Here is a 14181-nt window from a genome sequence, read left to right as displayed (position 1 = left end):
AAGACAGAAATATGCAGTATTTAGGATCAGCTATGTACTGCTTGAAGGAGAATCAGCTTTGTACCTAATGCTGAGTAGAAGAATTATGTTTTCCCTGGTGTAAACACACACAGACACACCCCACTATACACAGATGGACGTACTGTGGAGCAGCATGTAGTTAAGGCCTCTACTTTAATTAGCCCTTCCCCAGCACACATTAGCCCTCGGTCCCTACAGGCCGCTCAGCAGGGAGCGTAAGAGAGAGGGAAAAGGCTGCAGCGGAGAGGGAACTGCATGGGAGGGAATTTTGTCAACACAGGAGGGAAAAAAGCAGTGGATGATTCCGGCAAACAAATAGAGGAAAAAAGATTTCAGCAGGTGCTGAGACATATGGATGTAAATCTGACATTTAACACAAAATAAATAAAATAAAAGACCAGATGCAGCATCTTGGTTGAACATGTAAACTCAAAAGTAACAGCAGTTGAATCAGACTTTCTCACCATCACATTGTCATTCATGTCCCTCATGTGATAGATGTCCATGGAGACCTCGGCAGCGCTGCAGTGGCTCCCTGGGGTGCTGGTAGAAGGCACTGGCCTCTCACCTGACTGGCTGCCTGGCGGGAGTTCGAAGTAGGTACTGTCTGGTTCGCTGTGTATGTGGTCAAAGAGGAATTAATTATTCAAAATGAACACTTCATTAGAGATTGTCTGTAAAACATGGAGTTTAGGATTTAAAACAGAATATACATTTTAAAGGTTGTTCCAACTATATGTAATGTTAGCAAGGACAAATGTAATGTGATAAGGTTGTAACAACTTTGGGATAAAGGGACAAAAAGGCTTCAATTTGTAAACTGATTTGATGGCTTTTATTTTACAAACACACTGAAAATAGTTAAGTTTTTAAAGTTAAGTGGACATTTATCACTGCCATTATGGAACTATGTTAACCTTATATGGGGTTATTTTGGAACTGAGATGTGTATATCAGGTAATTTTAAATTGTTTTAAAACTATTCCATCAAAATGTTTTTTCTTAGCAAACTCTTTAAATATTTGGTAAGTATGTTTTTGATCAGTTTACTGGACTATTTTTTTATACAGTACGTATGGCTACAGTAGATCTTTTGTTATTCAGCTCTCTTCCGGTCAAATGTTTATTTTGATAAAATGCATCTTTCTTTATAGTTGCTTTATTTTTGGAAATATTTTCATTTAATACAAGCTTTTTTGAATTTCTTTTAAACAATGTTTGCCTTTATCTGTTCAAAATGAAATGTATAATATTATGACCCATTGAAACACTCTCTCTGACATCTGGTGTAGATGCAGGTGATGCAGTGGTGTGTGATTATCACTATGATATGCTCCAAGGCTGTTCTGGTTATGACGCACTGATAAATGTTTCGTACATTTGGTATTACATCCAGGGCTTTATTGACAAACATGTATGTCTGTTATATAGAAGAGAAACTGTCATCAGAAAATGTTGACACTTACAGGGAGCTCCACAGATGCTCAAAGGTGCCTCCTTCTTCTGTAACTGACGGCTGAGACATCTTAGAGGACGGGTAGTCTGGTGAGGGATAGATGACTCTGTGGACGGTCAACACACATTTAAGTAAATAACGGAGTTTGAAAGACAACAAATGTTCCGTATGATTTTTTGTTGTGTCCTGATGATTTTTGGTCAGTTTGTGTCTAATCTTTTTTTTAAGAAGGTGCTGATTTAATAGCCAAGAGGAAACAAGTACATGTGTAGTACTTTTTTTTTCTATTATAGCCAAACCAAAACATTAGATAGATGGATGTGTAAGTGGATGTATGTAAAGATGGATGGATGGCTAGGCGGATGGATGAAGCTACAACAAATGTTTGTTTAAACATATACAAATAAATTCCATTCTTCTTTTACTCTAAAAATGGGAAAACGGGATTCACACACACCCCCCCCCTTCCCCCCCCCCCACACACACACATATCAAGGTGTGATCACACCACTGTAGTCACAGTGAGGTGGCACCAGTGTCTGGGGCCTGGGCGTGTTCAGACCTGCCTGGCTCATCACCATCTCACTCTGAGGGAAAGTTTCTTTCCTTCCCTCATCAAAGTCTGAACATCACCTCCTCCGCCTCTTTATTTCCAAAGATATAACCTTCACGTCATTCCCCTGATGTGAGTGTGTGTTTGATGTAATTTTTTTTACATTGTCTCATCACAGATATTTTTGCTGACATTTCTAGCACACTTTCTCATTCAATTCTGGCTAAGCTTATGCTATTTTATAATTTTTTTACATATTTTTCTAACCCTTTGCTGTATTTTTGCTGTGTTTCAGCAGATTTTAGCTTTTCCTGGGCATAGTTTATTTTGTGAGCCATCACCTAATCAAAGGTGTGTAGGAAACACAAGTCTTATTAAAATTAGTTGTGTCCAAAACCCATTTTACTTTTGACAAAAGAAAATTGTTGGTTTTATTTTGGGTATCACAGAACAAACCTGTGTTCTTTTCAAATATCGGATCTTAGCTATTTATATTTATAATATTTCATATTTCCATTTAGTCTCTGCTAATGCTTAACATGAAAACCACATACACACCTCCTGTATATACAGTACACACTACAACAGTACATTTCTTTATGATTACTACCTCTGATACTACCTGATAGTACTCGATCCAAACAGTGACAGGTAATACACCATGAATCACCATAGGTTTTAAATGAACCTACAGTGTTTACAGTGTCTAAATTGTTACCTTATCTCAACACTGACTGACAAGAGTATTTCCTCACTTCTACTCAATCAGAGATATAATCCCTTTAGGTAAACATTTGAAGGTCAAGTTTTTCTCAGTAACAAACACCTTTGACATCTAGGTCATCATTGACTTAAACTGCTGCTCATGATAATTTCCTGGAAATATATTTAACTTGTTACAGTGAAAAGAGTACTGCCTTTGCAATTGAGTAGTGTGGACAGATAATTGTGAGTTTCTGGTATTATGTAATATTTTGTAATTTATTACATTTTTTTAATTTATTACATATTTAATTTATTTAACTGGACTGTGTAATGGAAAATAGAAAAACAGCAGTTCACATTTCTATCTCTGTGTTGGTATTCTTTCAACTATTCATTATAAAGAATGTTGTTTAATTAATGCAATCGCGTAAATATATTGCACAATTTTGCAATGCGGAAGCTAGCGCGAACCCTATGTGAGTCCAAATTCCTTCTCTGAAGAGTGACTAGAATACGGCAACTGATGTATTAAAGTTGGTCTTTCTGATTTTCCCGCTGTTCGCACATCAGCTACCGCCACAGAAATCAGCTCGGTCTCTAACATGTTCCCTGCGACCTAAACTGATCCCAGAGCAGTCCACGAGCGCCTGATAACAGGGTATCTGACAGTTGGGGACAGCAACAGTTGTTTATTGACATTTCACAAACAAAGCTGAACAAAACCTTTTTTAGATAGATAAATAGATAGATAGATAGACAAACAGAACCGTTTATTTCTATTTGACTTATGTCCTATGTTCTTCTCATCTGCATTTATTTGTCCCCATTCCACGGTTACGGCACCCATGACAACACACACATACGCGCACACACGCACACACAGACACCTTCCCAGGAGCCATTTTATGAAAGAGAATTTTTATTCCCAAATGACTGTAAATTAATTTAAAAAAATGTTTTAAATTTGATCCGCACCAGCCCCCCGTTACATTATTCATATGATGATTAAAAGGACAAGAGTCTTTCGTTATCGGTTGTGTCGTCATCGTCGCTCGTCAAAGACTTGACATTTGTCGAATTCAAATATTTGTGTAAACTAAAATAAAATACAAAAATGAAACCGATGGATTTCTGAAACAGTATTGAGCATGTGCTTTGATGTTGATATTAAATCTAGTGCTAGTCTACAGTTTTACTATATTTCTAAAGACTAAAATCAAATTAAATAATTGAAAATAAAATAATTCACAAACGAATGCGATTACAATGAAAACGTATACGTTTAAAGAGGTGATAAAAGGCCGAAACACAGATTCAAATTAAAATGTATTTAATTAAAAACAAATAGCCAAAAATCAAAAGACGCGGAATATGTTAAAGTAAAATGTATTTTTAAAAATAGATATTTACATACATTTTTTAGTTAAAAATACTAGGTTTTGACTAACATTTTTAACGATTTAAAAACATATGCCAAAACAAGGCCTAGTGAAGAAGGAACGAAATAAACAGACAAATGCCAGTATGTATAATCACTATAATGATTTATGCAAAATAAAAATAAATAAACGTACCTGAAGACGTTTATTAATCCGATCCAAGGTCACGAGAACTGTGTTGCGTTGCAGAGCACCTGCCTGTTTATAATGGCGCATGCCATGAGAGTGACCCTCCATAAAAGATAAATCAACAACAAAAAATTATCGACTGACTTCAAGTGTGGTATCAGCGGTCGAATGTGATCGACCGTTCAAAGAAGAAAAAACAAACTCGAAAAGGGCTCTTCAGGGAAGTTGTGAGCCCTGCTCAGTGAGACTGAGGAGGAGGTGAAGGAGGTTTCCTTGCGCTGGAAGGCGCAGGGAGGTGCTGTACAGCGCGGTTTGGGCGCACACGAGCGGGAAAGCTTTTACAGACCAGCAGGCAGATTCTAGCGATGGGTAAAAGTCATCAATCTGTCATCAGACGGGTTTATGAGAATAAAGCAGAACCCGGAGTCTATCTTTTGATAGCTGTAAAATTTAAAATCGAATAAAACAAGAACAAATGGCTTTGATAACAGCTCTGAATTTTCTATAAAAATTAGCCTTTATGAAATAGGTTTATTTATTTATTCATTTGTTTTCCATGTTCATATAGCCTATCATATCCAAAGTTCGGTCCGTGGGCCATTTGAGGTCCACAGACAGGTTTAATGTGGTTTTGGATGTTTTTTGTTTTTCTTCACAAAGCTCTGGGGTAAGTGCTATTAACCAGTTGACTACCATCAAACATGTTGCCACACTTTTCAAAAATTAAAGAAAAAAATGAAAAGACTACTCAATACAACATCCATCCATTTTCATCCGCTTGTCTGTTACCGGGTCACAGGGGCAGCAGTCTCCATGACCGCCCCCCAAATCACACTGCACCGTACCAACCCCCCTGAACCTTCCTGCATGTGGTGAGTCCACTGGAAGGTACTGAAGGTACCAAACGCCCTAACCGGGATTCAAACTTGCCCAGGAGGTGAACCCTGGGGTTCCACACCAATGACAGAGATGTCTGTGTCATTGGTGTGGAACCCCAGAGGTGCCTCTGGGCCAAAGCACGTCATTGAATTGAACACAACTTTCAACTAATGGACTAAGATATGTTTAATGTGTTTATAACACCACCCACGAGGCAGGAAGATAGGCTGCATGCGCTACACTACAGTATAGCAAAAATAATACGCAGAATACTGCAGATCATGTGTTTACCAAAACTTCAACGCGCACAAAAACAAATCCTACCCTTTCATAAAAAAGAATTACAACCCAGGTGCGATTGTAACTTTACGTATTTGTCGTTCATTTGGGTATTTACTACAAAAAATAGCGCAGAGAACACAATTACAAATAAAACTGCATTTCCCAAAAGTCTTAGTGCTGGAGCTAGATTCTGATTGGACAGTGCTGCTCTGTCGCAGTAGGGTCTAACAAACAAACTAGCAACAGGCGGTTTTCAGAAAGTAACCTATCACACCCACAAAGCCATGTAGGCAATGAACACATTCATAGTACTTCTTGGAGTTTTGTTTCTGTCTACGTTTTGATTCAGTTAATTTAAAGTGAAGTGAAAGGTGAGTGGACGCTGGCGACTTAGCTGCTACGATGCTAATGACGTACATAACAAAGTGTAGCGTTGCTTTGTCTAGTAACCATTAACAACATTCATTATAGCTAGCACAAGAGAGGCTAGCTTTCCGCCTTAGAAGTTCTAGCAAACATAAATGACACTAAAGTCGCAGTTACGCTTTGCTCGCAAGTTGCAGTTTTAAAGAAATTAACCAAACAACTTCGTTCATACAAGAGGCCAAAGCCTGTCGTCTGTTTTCGCATTAATCCAGTAACTCTGGTAGCATTAGACAGAAACAATCTATGGATTTACACAGTAGGAGTAGCATTTGCTAACTAGACAAATGTCGCCATCGCGTGTTTACATTCGGATACTCCACCAATTGTGATATGCATACTGTATACTACTATGTAGGTGAAAAAAACTATTTACAATGATATTGATAATTTGACGAAACTCAATAAACGTTTCTTCCTGAGCAGGAACATTTGCGATTAGGAGATGAACTTCTCTGAGGTCTTCAAGCAGTCCAACCAGCTTTGTAAAGTTTCCCCAGATGGCAAATACTTGGTGAGGGGCTGTGTTTTATATATTATAATAATATTATAATAGATCCAAGATCATGTTTTAGCTCACAAGCTTTTTGTGTTACAATCTTTAGGCTACGTGTGTGCAGTACAGGTTGGTGGTGAGAGAAGTAAGCACCCTACAGATCCTGCAGCTCTACACATGTTTGGACCAGGTTTCACACATGGAATGGTCCTCAGACGCTCTCTTTATCCTCTGTGCCATGTACAAGAGGGGACTGGTACAGGTAAGTTATGACTCAGTTAGCACCCAACATTCCACTCTCCATTGTAGTTAACTTTTCTGATAAATCAAATAATGAATTTATTTAAAATCAAAGATATTTCAGTGATGATTGTGTACTCTTTAAGCTTAATGTAATTGCTAAGCTAATTATTTGACTCTTATAAAGTAAAAATGACAGTGGCAGTTGTTGCTGTGTGTATAACGCTGCAACCACGATAATTTCAGAATCTAGATTTGACTAGCTCAATCTAAATATTAACAGTGTAACTTGGTCTGCTATGTAAAAGTTATCAAATTACCAATACTCTAGTTTGAAGTCTGATAACAAAGCATTTACAAACACAAGTTGTTTTGCATTGATGAGGATTTACTTGAATGTGCTAAATATAGATGTACCTTATTTTAGCTATATTTCTATGAATGGCATTTTATCTGTATTCAAAATTAGTTTAAAAGATAAATCGATAGATACAACATTATGTGAGCATGCTTAGCACCCTAATAGCAGAACACTTGAAATTTTAATGAAATTATTCCACAAGCAGTGCATATAAAATCTGTTGAAATTGTTTTTTTTATTATATACCTATATAATAAGTAAAACAATTAAAGGTTAATTGTTAAAGCCTGTTGAACTATGCTTTATTTATATTTTTTGGTTTTCACAGAATGAGGACTAAAAAAAAATTACCAGAATCTTATTCACTATTATTTTAAGTAATATAACCTGTCATTCACGACTACAGGTAAATCATTTGTGCATTATGTGATTACATTATTATTATTATTATTATTACATGTCATGTGATCAGCAAAGTTTAAATGGCTTATTACTAAAATTGTATTTTTATAAATATGTATAATTCAGGAAACAATGATTTTTATGCATTTGATATATGAATATAAAGGTGTGTTACTGGATGAAACTTATATCTTTTTTAATCTTATCTACACCAGGCCTCCATCATAGTGTCACATATTTCTCAGTCTAACGTTTCCTGATATAAGTTTTTACAAAAGCGTTTATCACTTTTTAAATATTGTCATTTCAAATAATATTATCTATAGCAGAGTAGCCTACCTTTGAAGAGGGATCCATCTCCAGTCTTTCATGGTCTCTGATGGTCAAGTGTTTCTCAGTGATGGAAATCAATCTTACAGATGTAAAAGACGTGTGTGGCGGATGTGGTCAGTGTTTTCTTCTTGTTGTCCTTCTGGCACTATTCTCTGCCTTTGTCTATAGGTGTGGTCTCTGGAGCAGCCAGACTGGCACTGTAAGATTGATGAGGGTTCAATAGGACTTGTCTCCTCACGCTGGAGTCCAGACGGACGTCACATTCTCAACACCACTGAGTTCCATGTAAGTGTGAAGTTGCAGTGTGCATGTGTGCACGCAATCAGGCTGACAGAAGTGTGTTTATGCATATGCTTGTCTGGTTTCAACTGTTGCTGTCCCACAAGTACAGGGGGGCCTGAAAATAGCCAGACACCAGAGCCTTTCTTGACTGCCTCTGCACCTCACACCTGCTGCATGTATTCAGGCTGATTTCATAGCTCTCCTCCTGTTAGCGTCCTGTCATACATAGGTCTCAAATACCTCACAACATGGGAGCAATGTTTGTGGCCTGCTGATGTTTGCCTGATATTTTCTTGGACAGTTTGTCCTTTTAATGATGTTCCACAACTATCTGTTCAAGTTGAAACATTTATTTTTAAAACCCAATTGTACTTGGTTGAAGTCTTACAGTAGCTGCTTGATATGATAGATAGATAAAAACAAGATGTCAATATCAAGTTCATGAAATGGTTTTGAGTTACATGCAGTTTGAACATTCAATCAGTATATGTAAAAGTCACCCATTTTAAAAAATGTTTTACTTTAAAAACAAATTATTTTAAATGAGGTATTTTTGAAATAACGTTACTACTTCCCATATAGTAGCTGTTTAATATTTTGCTATTTTACGGTTAAGAAATTTTGATCGTCAGATCATCAGAATATTAATACACATTGAGCAATGAACAATATTTTTTTTCAATTTAATTGTATTTATTATCTCCTCATAATTACTAATTTTGTCAGTTACACTAAATAATCTTGAAAGACTAGTAAATACAGAAATACAGTAGCTGCCTTCGAGCCACACAGAATCTGACTGTGTATGTAACGTTAAACTTGACTCCAGGAATCATTTGACTGGTGTTGCGACCCAACATACAAGTGTGTCTGATCTAGAGAGGGTAGCACGGAGTGTAAGTGTCTGCGGCATGTGTTCTTTGTGTCTGTTTGTGTCTACCGATGGGGAAAAAATGAAAAGGAAAGGTGTTGAAAAGAATTAATACTCCTCCTTCTCAAGTAGGTATGGCATCTGTGTGGGATAGAAAATGAGATATGGGGTCGGGCACAATGCTTCATTGCTGTAATGCCTGACATTTGGAGTTTTGAGAATGAAATGTGTCCAAACACAGTTTGATAATATTTGCTCAAAAATGTATAATATAAAAATGTATATATAAAAATATATATACAATAAAATATATAATATATATATATATATATATTTAGTGTACGAAAGCAATGAAGTTTTTGTTTACAGTGGATTTTTTATCTGGTAAACACAACCTCTATATATTATTAATATATATATATTTTTAGCTGAAAGACACCACTTTTTTAATTTCAATAATTTGGCAACTGAGGACATTTATTTTGTGAAATCTAGCAAGTGGATTTTTTGCTGCTTCTTGCTAAGACTTGAGCTACTTGAATGCCTGTGGTCTTTTTTCCATTAACGCCAGAAATTTCAATAAGAGATGAATGTAGATTGCATGTAAATCATTATTGCATTATCTTTGTTAGGCAGAATATCTAAATGATCTTGAAGTAAGTGGCAGCACATGGCTGTAGAAACTGAAAAAGAGAGCAGTTGAATAAGATCTTTGAGTGTTTTTTCTTACTATAGCAGTGCTGTGTTTAACTAAACGAGCCCTGGTTTCACACTTACTTTAATAGGAAAATTAAAATTTAAAATATCATAGTACCTAGCCGCCGAAAAGGTTGGGAAATACTGCTGTATAAAATGTTTGACAGTGAAAGAAAAGGGAACAACTATTCCTAGCAGTGGTGTGTAAGGTTTTTTAAAACACAGGGTACTGTATATCACAGCATCTTTTCATTTGATTTACTTATTGCCCTTTCAACCTGTCTGCACATGAACAGGTTGTAACAGTGCTGCTGCTTCCTAATATTAAGCATCCTAATACAGCAGAAGAACTAACTCATCAGGGGGTTACCACATTGCTCAGGAATTTAATGAACTTACCTTCACCCCGACCTAAAATTTCATTAAGACTATGCCAGACAGTGTTCATGCCAGGCTTGAATTTCAACCTCACTCATAAACAGTCTGCTATATTAACTTGTTTTAGGACAGCTGCCTATGGTTTGGATCCTGCCACTGTGTGTGTATGTGTGTGTGTATGCATCAGTAAAACTGCTGAACTGGCTATCCTTCTCTTACTGTTAAGTTTGTTTATGTTGCATCTTACACATAACATCTCCAGGTTTTGGGAGAGATAATCGTTTATTTATTGGCCTCGTAAAAAAGTAGTAGAATGACCAGATCCCAGGTTTGTGGTGTTAAGGGCTTTGCAGACAACATTAGACTTATGACAGGCGGTTTGAATTGCACATGGATCATTCCTGAAAGGCTCCAAGAAAAAACAATTCTGTTTTTGTAGGGGGATTCTAAAAAACTGATGTTTCACAATAAACTATGGCGCCATGCAAACTATTTAATAGAAAGTCACACTGCTGAAACCCAGCCTTTCTATTGTGAGTTGTCGCCTGTTCAAATTCCAGTCAGTTATGTTAGGACCTCACGAAATGTCTCTTGCACATCCATGTTAATCTGCCTTTACCAGCTGAAGGCTGATAAACTGGGGGTGGAAAAACTCAGACCAAGGACATCACCAGGCCTGACCTCCATAATGGTTTTTAAATCATTGTGATTGGTTTAGCCTTTTTAGGATCAGTTTAGCAACAGCATGTTTTGGCCAGCGCTGTTGGAGCCTTGCTAGCATGTAGCATCCCTGACAACCACACATGTGGACTAAATGCAAAGGTAGGCAGCAGCTGCTTGTCTTAATGGGACAATAGGTTGCCCATACCTTGATGTGGCTATGAGAAGCTTTAATTTCTCCATAGAATCATGTGGCTGTAACCAGAGAGATATAGCTGGCTGTGCGAAATGCCTGCAGTTAAATCCTCTGCTGACAGACCAGACTCAGATTTTTATTTCAGAATGCATTCGGTAACATCTGTATGCATCATCAAATAGTGTCTTGTCTTAGATTGACTTGTAAAAAATTGTTTGTATTTTTCTGGACTCAATAAGAATACAACTAATGGGTTCCTCATGTTCCTGTAAAACTCTGATCTCTTATCACATAAAGTAAAAGGAACATAGTCATAAAACAGATCACAACAGCGTAACCTCTGTTTGTTTAACATCCTTAAAACCTCTCCATTGGTAAAGACCTCTGACACCCTCTGATTATGAATCATTTTGTGCTTATGTCTGCATTGATGGGAAATCCCAGATAAACAAGAGAAACTGCAGCTGTTGCAGTCGAATGTCAACCTTTCACGCCATCCTCGTGTTCTTATCCCTCATCCACAAGTTGCTGCTCACCTTTTGGTGAGGATACTTCATCCAAAGTGTAGCTTTACTGATCAAGGATCCTATTGCATACCACCACCCCACATGGAAAAGCATTTCCTGCCTCTTTTCCTCATGCTATCCCTTCTTCCACTCAGTTTAGGTTACACTGGCTTTCAGGGTCTTGATCTCCATGCACTCCTGTGAGGTGGTTTCAAGGCATCTGAGAAGTGTCGTGTGTTTATGTCTGATATGTGTTGCCATGGCACCACGTCTGAGGGGATGTCCATGAAGCATGCACTGATTTGTGTTGGCTATGCTTACACAGCTGGATATCTTGACCAAACTGTTGGGTTGACACTTCAGCTCAGGCTCGGTGTCAGACTTGGCCCAGTTCAAATGTCTGTCTGGACTCTGTGATGAAAGCTCTGTCACTTCAATAGGTTTAAGCCTGCATGTTCTCAAAGGCAAAATATCAAGTCTAAAAGGGTGCGGTCAAAAAAGCAGACATTGAATAGTTGTAATCAAAATCAAATTTAAAATATGGAACAGGAACAGCCCTGAAAATTGCAAAAAAGAAAGAAAGAAGCTTTATTAATCCCTTGGAAGTTCCCTTTGGGAAAATTAAGATATAGGAAGAATATTATGTACTTTATTTTAAAATTAGTTAATGGGTAAAAGCCAATGTTTTAAACTCTTGCTCATAAATAAATAAATAAATACAATCAACAATAAGCTTTTTGTGTACTCTTATTTAAATTGATTTGTCTTTAAGACCTTTAAAACTTAAGTCTTTTTATTTTTCTATTTGGCCTTCATCAACAAACTAATTTCTGTGCTACAATCCAGTTAAATGTAAAACATGTCGTTGATGGTTCTAAGTGGAGTGTCCTTGTTTGCCTTTTCATTTACCACTATTAAATATAAGGTCTAATCTCTTTTGATCCCCCTTATTAACTGCCAACATGCCTACTTATTTCCTCACAATGTGCTCTGAGAGTCACCACTTCACTGGGGGATGTGGTATACTGATGATGATCCGTGTTGTTGTAACATGACTCTCACAAGGATTCATCATGGTCCTTTATAAAGACAGAAGTCACTGTCGATAAACCTGTAAGGTCACGATGGATGTTAGCATGGACCATAGCATGGAATCCTGACCTACTCATCTGGTAGACAATTTTCTGGACACAGACCACCTGGTCACCTTACAAAAGCCTGTTTGTAATAACAGACTACTCTTAGTTATTATTATTATTATTATTATTATTGATGAATGAATTCAACCATTAACTGCTCAGAACCTTTTAGAAAATTGTTTCCGTAATTCCCCTGATTTAACTTTTTTAGAAAATAAATTCAAAATGTTTGGATTGGCATTATTGGATGTTTGAAACCCAATTGTTTAATGTTAACACTATTTCTCCTTTGTGTTTCCTTTTTATACTTGTCACATGAAGACACTTCACAGTCGCTCACATAATTTTTCTCTGATGTCTTGACAGCTGAGAATCACTGTCTGGTCCCTGTGCACCAAAGCTGTGTCTTTCATCAAATATCCAAAGGCATGCCAGAAAGGTAAGTTTTTTTTTGTTGTTGTTGTTTTACTGTTGTTCTCCAATGGCTTCTTAGTAAATTTGTATGAGCAGGAGTAGCTGAGGACAGGTCTGCTGGTATGAGCGCCTCAGCATGCCCCCATGAATCCCCTACCATTCTTTATTTCATGGCCTGACCCTGGGTATATGGCCAAACTGTGGTCTCTGCTGACAGCTGTGCCTCTCTACAGTAAATGCCCCTCATAACAGGCCTGTCAGCAACAAGCGGAAAAATGATTGTCCATGACTCTGCCCATTTTCCGAGGGTAACACTATGCATCCTTGCAATACATTTATACTGACAGCCGTCATAATATGACCATCACAGCTACATACCAACAACCTAATGCTGCCGACATAAGTGTGCAAATTACATTTAGTGGAATTAATGACTATGAGGAACTATGAGAATCATTACTGAGATTTTGGAATATAAAATATTTTAAGTAATATAATAATATTATTTTCAAGACAAACAAAGAACATCATAATTGTTTTCCATTAAAGACAGTTACCTTGTTAAAAGGCAAAACAAAACATTTTGTCATCAGTGCACTTTTTCAGTTAACAGGAAAAAACTAAAAAAAATAAGAAACTAACACCTGGACCTTGTCCAATAAGTCTGATATCATGACGAATCATATAATATTCGTATTCCCAATAATATACAATATATATTTTCGTCAGCAGTGCAGTGTGGGTTGTTTTTTTAATCAGGTGCTCCTACTCAAGAGTCCTGAAGTGCTGTCTTCCAGTTGCATCGGATATAGTGAGAAAAAACAATGTTTGACTGGAAACAACTTATCAACTTGGTCAAAATTTGGGTTATTGCTAATAGCTTTTCATTTAAATTTTTTATAAAGATTTAAAACAGTATTTTTTTTGTTTATACTATTTATGTCATGATATATCTTAGATCCACTTTTGCTCATTAGTCTTTCCTATGTCCAGGTGTTATTGATTATCAGTAGTCTTAAAATATTAAGCTATGTAAATCAACCATTGATCAAAATGAACACAATATTTAATTTTCTCAAGAAGTCATATAAATGAAAAACAAAAATAAATGCTAGTGCTCAGAATCCCTAAAAATATGTAGCTGTGCACTATTTTAAAATTCAAAAAGAAATGTTTTGTACATTAACATTTGATCAATAGTAACATGCTATACTAATGCATTCCTAAAAGTCTTCAAACATAAGCTTATCAAAAGTTAATAAAAAAGCAGGTATATGACTAAGATATTTAACAATGTCCATTTTTGTGTTTAAAATTCAG

At 36.6% G+C, this 14181-nt stretch overlaps 2 protein-coding genes across 4 annotated transcripts in view; both read left to right on the top strand.

The window, feature by feature from the left end:
• Positions 1 to 14181, top strand: part of LOC103384526 (ER membrane protein complex subunit 3-like) — a 629629-nt gene that overhangs the window by 608701 nt on the left and 6747 nt on the right. The window lies entirely within an intron of this gene.
• Positions 5656 to 14181, top strand: part of wrap73 (WD repeat containing, antisense to TP73) — a 12950-nt gene continuing 4424 nt past the window's right edge. Inside the window, exons 1-5 of the mRNA XM_008317986.3 lie at positions 5656 to 5835; positions 6314 to 6401; positions 6493 to 6645; positions 7888 to 8004; positions 12814 to 12886. Of these exons, the coding sequence (XP_008316208.2) occupies positions 6333 to 6401; positions 6493 to 6645; positions 7888 to 8004; positions 12814 to 12886 (412 nt within the window). The 5' untranslated portion in view covers positions 5656 to 5835; positions 6314 to 6332. The remainder of the gene's footprint in view (positions 5836 to 6313; positions 6402 to 6492; positions 6646 to 7887; positions 8005 to 12813; positions 12887 to 14181) is intronic.

The sequence above is a fragment of the Cynoglossus semilaevis genome, chromosome 10 (genome assembly GCF_000523025.1).
Source record: "Cynoglossus semilaevis isolate Cse_v1.0 chromosome 10, Cse_v1.0, whole genome shotgun sequence".
Taxonomy (NCBI): Eukaryota; Metazoa; Chordata; class Actinopteri; order Pleuronectiformes; family Cynoglossidae; genus Cynoglossus; species Cynoglossus semilaevis.
Note: the sequence above shows the minus strand (reverse complement) of the source record. Positions and strands in the feature narration are given on the sequence as shown.